The 16,116-nt window shown below is 39.1% G+C and overlaps 1 protein-coding gene across 7 annotated transcripts in view; it reads right to left on the reverse strand.

Annotated features, from left to right (window-relative positions):
• Positions 1-16,116, reverse strand: part of SIPA1L1 (signal induced proliferation associated 1 like 1) — a 381,195-nt gene that overhangs the window by 87,859 nt on the left and 277,220 nt on the right. For all 7 annotated transcript variants that reach the window (XM_040226163.1, XM_040226162.1, XM_040226164.1 and 4 more), the window contains one exon: positions 6,461-6,635. In XM_040226163.1, the coding sequence (XP_040082097.1) occupies positions 6,461-6,635 (175 nt within the window). The remainder of the gene's footprint in view (positions 1-6,460; positions 6,636-16,116) is intronic.

The raw sequence follows: 16,116 nt of genomic DNA on the forward strand, positions 1-16,116 counted from the left end.
CATAGTCTGAAATACCAATAGAGTAATCATCAGCTGGCTGCTAAGGACCATCCATTTAAAGACTCTAGCTCTCCCTAGTATGTAAGCTTGCCTCAGGGCTTGGGGATGCAGAGGTCAATGCTTGGAAGGAGCACAGTCAGGAACAAGTATTGACGCCTGGAACACCGGCACGCATTTTAGATGAGACATGCATCTGCCCTTCACTACTATTTCATCTCCTCACGAAGTATTTGGGAAAAGCAAGAATCCCATCTGCTCTGGCATCTATCATATTTACTTGCATTTTCTTCAGTGTATCTTTAACCATCATCAGGAGGTGGCTTACTTCACTGAGGATGGGAATAGTCTGTAATACCACCCTTTGCCGTGACAGGAGAACTCACACTGTGTCAGTTCAAGGAATGTGCATGTGTGCACATGTACATGCCTGGAACCGAAGGCTTCTTAAAACCACTAACATCCTGTGAGAAAAAGATAAGCAATGATGTGGGCTGGGTACTTTAGGAATCAGTCTGTTTTCTACATACAGAGCTCTTTGCAAAATACCTGCAATTATCTGGATTCCCACTTGGAAGTAAGACGATCTGAATTCCAACACCTCCAGCATCATTTGCTAAATAACCACAGACAAGTCACTTTACTTCTCTGCCCCTCAATATTCTCACTGTTGTGAGGATTGAGTGAAACAATGTCTATGAAAGTAGTAGCCCATAAAAGATGCTTAAGAAACACACTGATTGGAATTTAGAATTTTCTGCAGTTGAGATAAAAAGTATAGCTGCCTTAAACAGGGCCTTTTACATATTTCAATTTCTTGGCCAACTGCATCTCAGTAACACTCAAGAGAAAAACTTGATACTATAACACAGTTCAAAGTTAAGGAGGGAAAAAAAAAACTTTTCTTCATTCATCAGTCTCTACAACTCCAAATGGTCCTTTAAACGTGCAAAGCATTTAAATAATGCCAGTTTTATTCTTTTATTTATCAAAGGTTAAATATCGGAAATACAGGATTTATTTTCTTTATGAAAAGTCTTACATCTGTTCTAAGACCCTGAAACTCAGTGATCATTATAACATTGCTGAAAAATGAGGCAAGCAACATGCATTCACTAAAATTGTGGCAAATGCATGAAGGCAGAGCTCTGAAGGAATGCTTTGCAAGAGCTTCTAAGTCTCCTGCATGCTGACTTGACAAACGCACCTTATTCAGGAAATAATTTCCCAAATAATAGTCCACACACAACTTAAAATGAGGGTGGTCTCCAGCTTTCAAATAACAAACTGCTTGGTGGGAAGCTTGTTTTTGCTTTTACTGTAGTGGGAGGGGATGGCAATTACCTAGAGGTTATGCCATCCAAATAAGGAAACAAAAAAGGAGAAAAAAATTCACTCTGGAAAGATTTTTCACTGCAGAACTGTTCCAACCCCTGACACAAAAGTAGCTTGCTTGCTGGAAGTCCTTATTTATGAAATGGGAAATTGCGACTTTGTACAGAAAATTGGGAATAAGAAGAAATGGTTCAACAGTTTCACCAAACCTTCCTTTCCTTGAGCCTCTCTTTTACCAAAACACTAAAATCTGAATACGTGACAAGTGGAGCTTTCTCTTTAGATTGTTTGAATAATTTTAGCCCAAGGGCTCAAGAGAGGGGATGACACAGCCACAAAGCACAGCTTTGGGCTTCACTGTCCTTATTTCTACTTTTATGTTTTCTCTGAACACATCACTAACCATAACACTAGGATATGGCCTCCCCGCTTAATACTTAACCTCGGGCACCCTAGTTAATCCAAAGAAGCCTAGTCTGTAAAACGGGGATGACTGGCATCTAGCAGAGTTTGTGGAGATTAAATGAGATGACATATAGAGAGTATCTAGGACTTTTGCTTCTGGCCATAACAGCACTTGGTATAGGACCTGCTCTCCTATTGTAAATAAATAGAAAAATAAACAAAATATCTGAAACAACTTTTTTCCCCCTCAAGACATCTTACAATAAGCAGCACTGGATAGTGATCTTGGAGGAAGAAGTATCAAAGGAGATGAGCCTTACGATCCTACCCAGCTTTCTACCGGAAGGTACTTTCAAAACAATCACACAGAGAAGGGATTTGAAGAGAGAAGCCAAACATGCTGGAGGTCTGGAAGGCTGAGGTGTGGCTGATATCTGCTGGGCACAATACTGAAGAGAAGGAAACGGCACAGTGAAAGATGCCCAGAAATCTGCACAGGGGTTCCCTCGAGTCTTGGGCTGAATATTAAGCTGCACAGGCACAGAGTGGGGTTCCAAAAGCCAGGGAAAGAAAAAACATCAGGGTGCATCATGGTACACCATGGTGGCTATAGTAAATAACACTATACAGAATAGCTGAAAGTTGCTAAGAGAGTAGATCTTAAAAGTTTTCATCACAAGAAAAAAAAAACTGCTGCTACTGCTAAGTCACTTCAGTCATGTCCGACTCTGTGTGACCCCATAGATGGCAGCCCACCAGGCTCCCCCTTCCCTGGGATTCTCCAGGCAAGAACACTGGAGTGGGTTGCCATTTCCTTCTCCAATGCATGAAAGTGAAAAGTGAAAGGGAAGTCGCTCAGTCGTGTCCGACTCTTCGCAACCCCATGGACTGCAGCCTACCAGGTATGGTGATACATAACCAGACTTATTATGATGACCATTTTGGAATATACAAAAACATGGAGTCATTATGTTGTACACCTGAAGCTAATATAATGTTGTATGTCAATTATACCTCAATTTCAAAAAAAGAAAGAAAAGAGAAACTATTGGGGAAATAATTACCAGAGAATTGTCAGCCAAACAATTCTCACAGTTCACACAGGGCTGGAAGACATTGAAGTTTTGACCAGCCATAGTAGAGATACTTCACTGAGTATGCTGGTATTCAGGCGCAAGAAAAGTCATGCCTTAGTAAGAGCAGTAAATTAGGCAGAGAGTACAGACTACTCACGAACTGGAGTCAAGACTGCTGGGAGAAATCTCAACAATCTCAGATATGCACATAATACCACTCTAATGGCAGAGAGTGAAGAGGAACTAAAGAGCCTGAATATTCACCTCATACCTGATGTGAAGAGCTGACTGGCTGGAAAAGACCCTGATGCTGAGAAAGATGATGACCAAAGGAGAAGGGGGTGGTGGAGGATGAGATGGTTGGAGGGCATACCTTACTCAGTGAACATGAGTTTGAGCAAACTCCAGGAAACAGTGAAGGACCAGGAAGCCTGGTGTGTTGCCAAGAGTCAGACACAACTTAGTGACTGAACAACAACAACTACTCTTTTTTTTAAAACTATGCTTTAAAAATGGAGAAGGCAATGGCATCCCACTCCAGTACTCTTGCCTGGAAAATCCCATGGACGGAGGAGCCTGGTGGGCTGCAGTCCCTGGGGTCGCACAGAGTCGGACACGACTGAAGCGACTTAGCAGCAGCAGCAGCAGCATGCTTTAAAAAAGCATAAGAACAAATAAAGATCAAACTGTTTGATCTTTATAAAGGTCAAACTGTTCTGTAACTAACTTAATTGCCTACCAAAATAAAACAACACTATTTAAAGAAAAGGACAAAATCCAGATCCTCAATGATGAAACATTCACAATATCCAGTATCCAATCAAAAATAACCAGACATATGAAGAAATAAAATGTAACTCAAAAGCATGAGAAAATCTGTTAAAAGGAGACCCCAAATGACAGAGATGATGGAACTAGCATGCAAATAGTTTGAAACAGCTATTATAAATACATTCAAGGCTTTAAAGGACATGAACCTAATGAAAAGAATATGGAAATATAAGATTACTCCCAAAAAAAGGGGGGGGAGGGGGCAGAGAAAAGAAAAAAAAAGAGAGAGAAAGCCCAAATGCAACTTCTAGACTTGAAAATCACAATATCTGAAATAAAAATTTCACTAGATTGACTAACAGCAGATTAAGAAACACTGAAAGAAAAGAAAACACAGTGAACTTAAAAACATTAACAGGAATTTTCCAAATATAAGCACGGGGGGCAGGGGAGGGGGAAATGTTAAAAATTAAATCACAACTAGTAAGTGACTTAATATATATATAATTGGAGATTCAGAAGATGAGGTGCAGAAAAATAAAATGAGCTTGGCAAATAATGTTTGAATTTGATTAAGACTACAAACCCACAGATCCAAGTGACAAGGACACTGTCACACAGAGAGGGAGAGATCCTTTAGGAACACACATTCCGGAAAGCGTTTTCTCTTTTTAAGCATTGTATTGAAAGAGTTTAACACAATTTAAGATTAGGTAAGATGTGGCGAGATCATCTCATAGCACACCAAACAAAGTCTCATCTCTGGGTGTGTCGTGGCCAGCAGAAGGCCGCTGGGGTGTGCAGGGGCTGGTTGATCCCTATGTCTTTGGGTCTATTATTGTTTAATACCCCCTTCAGTTATGATGCTAATAGTCCTTCTCAGCTGGGAGTTAAGAGAGATAAATATGCATACTGTCTTCTTCAAGCTTTAGAGTGGAAACACTTTCCTACTTTTCAATGACTTTAGGAAATGACCCTCTGAAAGGACAGAAAAGGAACCTGTGAACCCTTTTCAGGAGCTATGCCTCAGAAGGTTACCGGGAGCAATAAAGGAGAGTAGCTCAGTGAAAAGGAACCTGCCCTTGACTAATGTATTGCATAACTGTAAAATGTGTCACTAGAAGCAGTTTACTAATCAAGGTCTTTGCAGTTATTGGGGCAAAATGTGCAAAGTGCTTATTTTGCTTATTCCACTCCCTTACATGATGCCACATTGCTTAGGAATGGCCCTGCTATCTACATTTCTCATATTGTCCTTTCATCAGGAGATGGCTGCTGCTAAGTAGCTTCAGTCGTGTCCGACTCTGTGCGACCCCATAGACGGCAGCCCACCAGGCTCCCCGTCCCTGGGGTTCTCCAGGCAAGAACACTGGAGTGGGTTGCCATTTCCTTCTCCAACGCATGAAAGTGAAAAGTGAAAGTGAAGTCACTTAGTCGTGGCCGACTCTTCGCGACCCCATGGACTACAGCCGACCAGGCTCCTCCATCCATGGGATTTTCCAGGCAAGAGTACTGGAGTGGGGTGCCATTGCCTTTTCCGGAGAGAGAGAGAGATGGCTAGGAACATTGTAAATACACAAATAATAAATGGACTCAATGGACATGAGTTTGAGCAAAATCCAGGAGATAGTGAAGGACCAAGAAATGATAAATAACCTTACCAACTCCGATTCTGACCATTCATTGATAGAATCAAGGCTCTTATTACATTTTCTTCCCAGACCCTTTTAATAGCTCTTTGTGGTAATTATAATTTACATAACACAACAAACTGGGACAATGTGAATGAATTACAGAGTAAATGTCAGAATATCTTGATAGATTTAAGGGCATATTGAGATTTAATATTTTCTGCAGTCGCAAGCAGAGTATGGAACGTTAAAATAATATTTAAGAGTCTAGGCTATTTATGGTTTTTCATAGGCTCTCTTGCATGTCGTTTCCAAGTTGGCAACAGCAAAACCATGGCAACAGGAAATTCTTCCCTGCAGTGGGGTTTATGAATGCTTTTCTGTTTTCATGACTTGACTCCTTATTTAATTTCCTGTACAGAAAATCAGAGTGCTTACTATAGACTGCAATACAGATGTGCTAATCCAAAGACCCTCTCAAAGGAAAACAGGTCACAGGTGTCTATGGATGGATATTGAGATAAAATTTAAAATTTGCTTCCACACAGACACGCAGCAGAAGTCAACCTACTCTAGATATTTGAGAACCTAACTCTTTTATTAACCACCTGGGAAAAGGGAATGGACAAACCTCTATATTCATGAGCTGTCGATAAACAGACTGCTGCACTAGTGTGACTTTAATCAACACATTTTATGAGCCAAACTAATACCAAAGTTAAGAAGCCTGTTTGCTTGGAGATTAAGTTAGACTATGAACAGTAAAAACAGAAAATAAAAACATCTCAAGACAGTAAAATATAAAAGTGATTAAGAAAACCCTACAATGGCTGACTACACAGATATGGACAAGGATTATGAAATGCGTTAATGAAAGTCAAGACTTCTGGGGCTTAGGATCAGATGGTTATTAAGTTGCAGGAGTTTTTAGTCACTCTAACGTTCAGCTAAATACAGTGAAGCTTATGTAACACTATCCAGGAGGAATTCTGCACCATCTCCATCCATTGCTTCCTATCTTTCACACTTCTGATAACACTGCTTTTTTTTACATTCCAATCCTAAATGCTTTGATTATGGTCTTCAATTGTCTTAAAGCCAATCGTCCGAGAATGGCTTCCTCTCCGCCATCACCAGCAGTATTCTACAGTTAGTGGCAGTGTTGTTTTACAGGTAAATTAGCAGGCGAACATCAACACAGCAGGAGGACAATAAGCCTGGTAGGAGGGTATAAGTATTTCTTACTTTTGGTGTCAAGCTGCGCGCGATACTTCTCAAATCCTTTGAGCCGAACGCGTTCTCCCAACAGCTGGAGGAATTCCTCAAAGGCTGGGCCGGCTGATTCATTGTTGTACATCTCTTCTTCCGTGCTCTGTCCAGCTTTGCAGTACATGATGCCTACTTTCTGCTGATAGTTCAGCTGTGAAGGCAGGTGATACAATGCATATAAATATAGGCAGATCCACTCTGCCCACTTAAATGCTAGTAAGTCCTGTAGGCCATATGCCCATCAAGGAGCTAACCTCTTTCTTCTCTTGAAATCCTTCTGCTTTTGTTCTTCCCCTTTTAAAAAAAAGGAGGCCTTATGAATTTAAAAGTAAAGGTCTATTTTACAAAAGATGCCTTTGGGAAAAAAAACCTTGTTTTACAACACTGTGTTAGTTTCATGTGTATAGCAAAGTGATTCAATTATACACACACATGCACACACGTTCTTTTCTAGTTTCCTTTCCCCTATAGGTTATTACAAAATATTGGGTACACTGTGCTATACAGTAGGTCCTCCTTGGTTATCTATTTTACATGGTCCTGTGTATATGTTAATCCCAAACTCCTGCATGCATCCCTCCTCTGCTTCTCTCTTTGGTCACCATAAGTTTACCAAACAAACTATGGTAAATAAACAACCAAGTTTATTTTCTATGTCTGTGGGTTTATTTCTTTTGCAAAAATATACTTTAAACTGTTTTGCACTAAAAGCCCATTAAAGTTCTTTTAAAATTTTGGGAGGTAAAATTGGAAAAGACTTATCTCCCAAGGCCATTTTTCCAATACACCAAGTTATAAACCTTGGTTATACCTTTGTGACAGCATGAGCATCATCAACTCTGTACTTTTCAAATTATTTTTCTAAACGATGAGTCTCTAGATAGAAATTTTAAAAGGGGCCTCATATGGCAAATCACAATGAAAACAAAGCATTCAAGAAATTTAACTATAACATTAATCAAAACATTTCTTCATCACTGAAAAGTTTAGTCATCCTATAAACAAATTTTAAAATTGTATTAGTCATTTAAGAAATGAATTTCTATATTAAAATTTAGACATTTAATTCTCCAGTGAAATCGGGGTAATCCATATTCGTGAAGCCTATTTACAGACTAGCACTGCAACTACTGTTATCAATAAATTTTTATCTCATAAAAGGAAAGGGGGAAGAGGCAAAATTTTAATAGCTTTTACTGAATAGCCACTATCTGCCAATCACTGTTTAGTGACTAAATTACATTAGCTTTCCTCACAAAAGCCTGCAAATATTACCCCATATGACCAACAGGCAAAGAGAAGTTCAGAAACGGGAACAGTAAGAGGCACACAAGATCATAAACTGTCAACCCTGTGATTTGGCTCTACTTAATATAACCAGGATTCAATCAGGCTTGTTGTGCTGTATTTCTGTCACTCCAGCATTCGTCCACAGCTCCTTATTTGCAATTCCAAAGTTGAAAGGTATAAACCAAACTTAAGCAAACATATTTGGCAGCAAAACTTCCTATAAACTGACAGTGAATGCTGTTTAACTTACTCCTTCCTGCGAATATTCATATCTTTGGAAATATTAACGTGTTTGATGGTGGGGTGCTGCCCCAGATTCCACTGGAACTTGCTCTAAGTGCAAGCATTTTATTACCCTTCTAAATCTGGACCTTTCTGAATGCGGAAACGTATCTGCTCCTATTGTTTTACACAGAGGACTGTGAACCTAAACAATTCTTTTCAACTTTCTAAATCAAATGGTTCAGAATGGTGGTTACCTAGAAAATGTTATCAGGGAGCTCCTGCTTGCTTTAGCCTCTCCTCACTAACTAGTTGACAAGGAAGGTTCAGAAGTTTTACATGACCTGTGGACATGAGAGCTGCTTAGGAGCTCTGTAATTGTGCAGAATTGACTCTCCTCTGCCTACTCCAGTGAGTGCAGGGCAAAGTTCCAGATCTGAAACCTCCAAGTAACTGTGTCTACCGATGATGGAATTTTTAAAAAATAGCATACAACCTTGCATTATTGCTGCTTCATTTTACTTATTAACAGAAACACTTTTAGGATTTAGTTCATTTTTTTTGGTATGCCACATGCAGTTAAAAAAAGAAGAAGAAGAGTAAAACCTGCCACATGCCACTGGTAGTTGGGCTCCTTCAAAGGTCTGAACGTGACTAATAGAAGGGAACTCCCAAAGGTGGAGCCTTCATCTTGGCTTTCCAATTAAGCTGAGTATCCTATTAAGTCTCACCAGTAGCGGTAGGCTCTATGTCTGTTACAAAAGAAGTCCTTAACACAGCCAGCTCCTTACTCTCTCCCTGCAGGGAGAGCTACCAAAGAAAGGAAGCAATCTGGAGAAAGGAAGGAGCTTGGAGTTATTTGCTATTTGGCTCTGTGCCTCCCAGATCAGCCTTCTCATGCAACAATGTAAAACTTGTTCAGTGGAAAGCATCTCAGTGACCCTGGATTTGTGGGTGGCTTTTTAAACTTCTTAGATAAAGGTCTAGGATTTCACTGCGCAACATTCAAAAGGACTCACTTATTTATATAAACAAAAGAGCTCACTTTGGAGAGAAGATAAGCAAGGAAACTTCCCCCAAACCACTGCAGGAGCAGAACGCAAGCACAATGAGACAGTGTGCTGCCGTCTTTAGGCGCGTTTCTCAGATTCTGGTGACTCCACCCGCAGACAGACAGACTGATATTTGCTTGTTGTCAAAGGAAAGCTCCTTTAAAAGGATTTGGAAATTTGTTAGAATGTCAAATTTCCTCCAATTTGAAATGGTGCCGAATGTCAGTGCTCCATCCTTGAAGGTGACACTATGACTGTATCCTTGGTTTCTGCTGCAATGGAATCAAGGTAGGTGTCATTCTCTGAACTCAGGTTCTGGGAATCCTTAGTTAGCAACCTTGTTCCCTGCCCAGAACATAAGTTGTTATAAAGGAGGGGTTATATAAGTATAATAAGGAACATTTCAAGACAAATAGCAACTGGAAATGGAGTTAGAGCTATGGTTTGGGGAGGGTTTGAATTGTTATGATGTTATATAAAACAGGATTTTTTTGAGACACAAACACATCTATGAATAGATAATATTTTCCTGCAATGATTAGAATAGTTATGACGATGCCAGAAGCCATCTTGGAAACAGGCTGGGTTTATCCAACTGTTTAGGATTTTGCTTTCGGATATTCATGGAGTCATGCTCTACAGTTCCATGCTTGCATATCAACTCCATATCAACTGTTTACATGGAGCAATGAAGGAAGTGTTTGTATTGTAAAAAGCAATTATGGTCAATCCAACAGGACTAAGGTTCTGTTTGAGATGAAAGTGTCTTTCAAAAGCCACCAAAAGTGATATGGACTCCCACAGCTGGGAGCAACAGTATTCAGGGTTGCTCTCCTTCTCATAAAATAGGCACTTTAACACAGAATCATAGAAGCAGGCACGGCAAAATCTGGCTTATACAGACCAGAGTTCCTGGAAATATGCATGATATAGTCAGGGCCCTCCCTCAATAGAAACAGGTTTGAATTACCAAGTTCTCAGAGACCTCTTAAGAAGTTCTGAACTTCCACCTCTTCTTCCTGACGTCACAACCAGAAGGCAGCACTGGGGGTGGCACAGATCGTGAGAAAAGCCCCCATGTCTTCCTTTCTTATAAGACCTTTTTAAATTGTCTGCTTTAATAGGGGGATTTAAAACTTTCCCTATGAACCGTCTCATCATCTAGCAGTTCTCAAAGTGTGGGTCAGGAACCCTTGAGGGGTGCTTGAGCTTTGCTCTGGGGCAGTTAATTGGAAATAATCTGATCCTTTCAGTTTTTCCTTTTAAACTCACAGGTCTTATCAGAGTACTGTTTAATTTGAGGTTAATCCTGTCCCATTATTGAGGGAAAGTCATTCTAAGATTTTACCCAATGCCATGGGAACTATGAGGTTTTCCAGGCTGCCTGTTGAGAGCAGACACTGTTCTCAGCCACGCAGAGGTCTGAGGATTTGCCTTGCTCAGTCTTAGGGTGGTTCCCACCCTGGCTGCCAATACTTTCGTCAAATACTCACCTTTACTCTCGTGGCTCAGATGGTAAAGAAACTGTCTGCAATGTGGTAGACCTGGGTTTGATCCCTGGGTCGGGAAGATCCCCTGGAGGAGGGCATGGCAACCCACTCCAGTATTCTTGCCTGGAGAATCCCCACGGACAGAGGAGCCTGGCGGGCTACAGTCCATGGGGTCACAAAGTGTCGGACATGACTGGGTGAGTAAAGCACCAGTATCCAGCTCAGCAAATCCTTATCTCCCTGGACTCACATCTCAGTCTTCACTCAGGGAGACCTCTGGGCTTCGACTGGGTGGCCCCTCCTGGCTGTGCAGCCTGGGAACTCAGGCTGAAAGCTGGTGTGATTTCTACTGTTCATTTGGTTCCCATTGTCCTTTGTTGCCTGACTCCAACATCATAAAAACCACTGTTTCATTGGTTTGCCTAGTTTGTAAAAGTTGTTTCAGATGGGAAAGTAAATCTAGTTCTTCTCTTTTAATCTTGGCTGGAAATAGAAATCTGCCTCCATTTTCAAGTCATATAATTTCTGGACAGTAAACTGCATCTGTTTGAGGCATACAGTTTAATGATTTCTAACAAACCCACACTCAATCAAAATACAGAACATTTCTTTCACCCCAAGCCCCCTGGTTCCCATTTGCTGTATATGCCTGTATCAACTGACAATCACTGACTCAGATGATCACTGTTCTATTTTTTTCCCACTGTAAATTTGTCTGTCTACATTTTTAAAGACTTTTCAGCATTCTAGAAATGTGGCTTCTACCTTTTATGTTTTACAGCTCAGGAAATGGTTAATTTTAATCCAGTTATCTTAATTCTTCTTTGAATGTACTTTTTCCTCTGGCTATTTTTAGATTGTTCTCTTTTCTCATTTAATTTCAGCAATTTTTACTACAATGGACCTATATCTGACTTTCTTTGTGTCTACCCTGCTTACCATAGGCAGAGTTCCTTGACTCTGTTTTGTGTGTGTTTCATCAGTTTTGGAAACTTCTCTAGGGGTATTTCTTCAGACACTGATTATGTCTCCCAATACTGCTTTAATTTCTCTTCCTCTTTTCTGGGAATTCCACTACACATATGTATTCACTGTGGCCCACATGTCTTTCAGGCATTTTCCTGTATTTCTCATGTTTTCTTGTCTACATTATTCAATTAAACATTTTCCAGTAACTTCAATTCACTATTTTTCTCTTCTGTTGTGTCTAATGTGCTCTGTAAAACATTTGCTGCGATTTTTAACTTCTGGGGTTTTCTTTTTTCCCCCTTCAGTTCTAGAATTTCAATTTCATTTTTTAAAAAGCAAATCCAAGTTCTGCAGTGATCCTTGACCTCTGTTTTTTATTTCTGCAGGTCCCATGAAATCAATGAAAACTCTAAACAGTAGCCACCTAACTTTTAATCTGTACTTTGGCCACACTTTAGCCCCAAGCCTCTTACAAATCAGCAAATGCCCCAAGAAAAAATTGCTGCAAATGATTTAATTTTGATGAACCCAAATTTCTCAATTATTTCTTTTCTAAACCAAGATTTTGATATTATATCTAAGAACGCTTCACTAACCCTTAGGTCACAGATTTGCTTCTATGTTTCTGTCACAGATTTTTAAAGTTCTACATTTCAACCTATGATTCATTTAAATAAATTTCTGTATAGTGTGTGAGGTCAAGTTCATTATTTTGTCTATGTAATTGTTTCAGCACCTTTGTTTGAAAAGCCTGCCTTTCCTCCACTGAATATTTTTATACCTTTGTCAAAAATCAGTTGGATATATTTGTGTGGGGCTGTTTTCGATTTCTCTATTTCATTTTTTATTGAAGGATGATAAATGGTACTGTATTTTATTTTCCATTTCCCCATGTTCATCAAAAGAGATCCAACTGATGTTTGTGAGTTGATGCTGAATCATACAACCATGCTGGACACAGCCTGCAATTCTAACACGTTTCGGTAGATTTCCTGGGGTTTTGTACACAGACTATCCCCTTATCTGACATAGGCACACATTCACGTTTTCCTTTCCTTTATCCACATGCCTTCCTCTTCTCGCCTTATTGTACTGACTAGACCTTCTAGCACTATGTTGAATAGCAACGGTGGCTGTATACATCTTTGTCTTTAAGTCTTTAATCAGCTGTGATGTACGCTGCAGGGGTTTTATAGGTGTACTTTGTTTTCTAATCCAGTGGAAGAAGTTCCTCTTATTTCAGTTTTTATTGTTTGTGGCCATGATGGTTTTACTCATCCCAAGATCCACAGCCAGTGTGCTTCCTTCTTTTCCACCTTTCAGATTCAGGTTTGCGTCATATACGGTGGTTGTACTTAGCAAATGCATCTAATTCCATGCTTCTAGAAGCAAAAGTCTAAATCTATTTTTTAAAAGCACTGATTATTCTTAGCGGGTAGACTTATCTGAGGCAAGTTATTCCGCCATTAGATATGAAGACCTTACTCATTTTTTAAATCCTCACGATTCATATCGACAGCATTTACTTTGGTTGGTTCTTCATAAACATGATAACTGTTTTAACTACTTTCTAAAGATTTATCACTGTACTGTCCTCCAAAAGAATGACAAAGAGACTAGAAAAATTCAGTGTTGGGAGTGAAAAAAATGCTAATTAGAAACTTTATCCCCATTGGAATTTACTAACAAAAATCAAACTGATTTAAAAAATGACATATGGATACTGGGAAGGAAAATCATTTTTTTAAAAATCTGTCTGAAATGCTGTCAAAATTATTTATATACATGTGCACAGATTCTATTTTTATCTTTGACATAATGTAAAGGAAATATTCTAGATGCACATTTTATATTCTATACACATATAAAGGAAATATTCAATACACACATTCTATATAAATATTCTATAATAATATGTTTTGTAAAAGTTCTCACAAAAATAGAAAGCTTCATACTGCTATTAAATTGATGATTTATGTACTTGTATTGATTTGATATTAAGATGAATTTCGGTTATATAGGAATAGGCTCTTCATTGTAGCACTGTTTGTAACAGTAAGACTGGAATCCATCTAAATGTCTATTAATAGAGAAACTGATTAGATAAACTTTGGTACAGAAACTAAACAGAATATTATGCAGCCATAAAAACAATGGGAAAACTTCCTGTGTACTGACATGGAAAGATCTTCAAAATATATTACTAAGTGAAAATGGAAATATGTATAACATGCTATATTTTGTATAAGAAAAAGGGAAATAAGACTACATATGCATTTTTGGTGTATCTGTATAAAGAAACATCAGAATACATAAGAAACTAATAAAAGCGGAAACCAGAGGGGAGAAGAGAGCTGAGAGATAGGAACAGGGTAGAAATGGGATCCTTCAATGTAAACACTTTGACTTTTGGCTCATGTGAAGGTATTATTAATAGCGAAACTAGCTTTTTATTTTAAAGCTGAATTTAAAGCACAATTCAGTTTAAAATCAAGAAGACTGAAATATCTACAGAAATATCTACAATCAGTTCCTCAGTCTTTTTGGATTGTGAACCAAAGAGTCCTTACTGCAGGTCTTAGCCATGCTGAGTTCCTTCAGTATAAACTACAGTCCTACTAAGCCAAACGTCTTCCAAACACTACTGCTTTCAGTCATATTAATCATAAACCTTACCTCTAGAAAGGACTCCATTCAGTCACCCACCTATCAGCCTCAGCCAGGCAAATAGCATGGATGAAGCCATGCAGAGTAATCATTACTTGTATGCAGACAAGAGAAAGAGACCAATGCCATGGGCTTCTTTCCCTGATCTGATGACTGTCACGTATATTTCTTCCTGATAATGTACATATGGAACCAATCTGGTGGCCTTCTGAACTTTACACATGCATTAACTGATATTGTAACCTAGAAGAAGATCAAAATTCCAGGAGCGTTCGTTGTTTTGCCAAAGCTTCATTCATAGACAATGTTGTTTTCCCTACGGCTCATTCTTTAACTCCAGATGCCTGAATCAAAGAGAGAAGTGGCTGGTCAAACTCATTTATCATCAATAAAATAATGCACCAGAGCAATGAACAGGCTAAGTCAGCAAAGAATTTCATTTATTCCCTAAATCAAAAGAACAGCACTATTCATTATCAAATAAAGATTGCTTTTTTCCTTATATCTATTCTTGAGATGTATCTTGCAGACCTAATTAGATATGATTATTTTACCCCTTTAACTTCAATAATTTGAAGGGCAACATTTTAAAGAACAGAGAATCCAATAAATGTTTTCATTTCTTTGTATTTTCAATAAGTATCTAGAAAAACAGTGGAGATATTGGTTTAGATAAAATCACTACTATGGACATGAAATTTGACATTTCCTAATGAAAACAGGTCTTCCAATTTTCTCTACTGCAGACTGGCAATTTTACTTTGTTTTTTAAGTTCTATTCTGATCTTGGGTTTTGCATGTTATACTTAATATTAGGGTCTGCAGCCCGTAGCAATAAAACCTAGAGCCATATTTCCAGTTTCTTCTCCTACTCAAGGAGAGAGAATGGGAAGATGGGGTGTAGACTGTATTGGGTAAGAAAGCAGACGCTGGAGTCTGAAATGCTTGGATTTAAGACCTGCCTCCAGCATATCCTAACTGTGATCTGGGGGGTCCTTCACCCTCTTTGTGCCTCAGTACTCTTGTCAGCAAAGCAAGAATAATAGCATCTATATCAAAGGATTCTAAGGATTAATTAAAATAATTCATGTAAATTGCTTCACAGTGCCTGGCTTAGTCACTGCTCAATAAAAAAATATCTATTTTTATAACTGCCTGACACTCGTGCTCAGTGAGATTGCTCGCTGTCCCATACCCACATCCCAAGCTCCTATCCTGCTGTGCTTTGTTCTCATTGTTCTGAGTCTAGACCACCACATCACTTATTTTCTGGACTGATGAAAGGTCCATTTCATTCTGACCCATCTGATTAATCGTGACTTGGCCCCACTGGCTTGTTTGTTAGTAGTTCTGTTATTGCACTCATTATATTAAACCCATCTTTTATTATAGCAATTTATGACTTTGTTTCCTTCATAGGTAAAGACTGTGTCTTACTAGCATACAGTATTTATTAATAAAAATCTGCAAAGAGTGGTTACTGAACATTTACTGGATTTGAAAAGTTATGCTTTTTACTTATAAATGTAAGTACAATATACTATCTATAACAGCAAGATGCTTATAAAGATGAAATGAGATAAAGCATGTAAATGGCTGCTGCTGCTACTGCTGCTAAGTCACTTCAGTCGTGTCCGACTCTGTGACCCCATAGACAGCAGCCCACCAGGCTTCCCCGTCCCTGGGATTCTCCAGGCAAGAACACTGGAGTGGGTTGCCATTTCCTTCTCCAATGCATGAAAGTGAAAAGTGAAAGTGAAGTCGCTCAGTCATGTCCGACTCTTAGCGACCCCATGGACTGCAGCCTACCAGACTCTTCCATCCATGGGATTTTCCAGGCAAGAGTATTGGAGTGGGGTGCCATTGCCTTCTCCGATGTAAATGGCTACTAACGAGTTATTATTTTATCATCATTCAGTGTTCACCACATGCCTGGCATTGC

Source organism: Oryx dammah, unplaced genomic scaffold (genome assembly GCF_014754425.2).
Source record: "Oryx dammah isolate SB20612 unplaced genomic scaffold, SCBI_Odam_1.1 HiC_scaffold_26, whole genome shotgun sequence".
NCBI classification, from domain to species: domain Eukaryota; kingdom Metazoa; phylum Chordata; class Mammalia; order Artiodactyla; family Bovidae; genus Oryx; species Oryx dammah.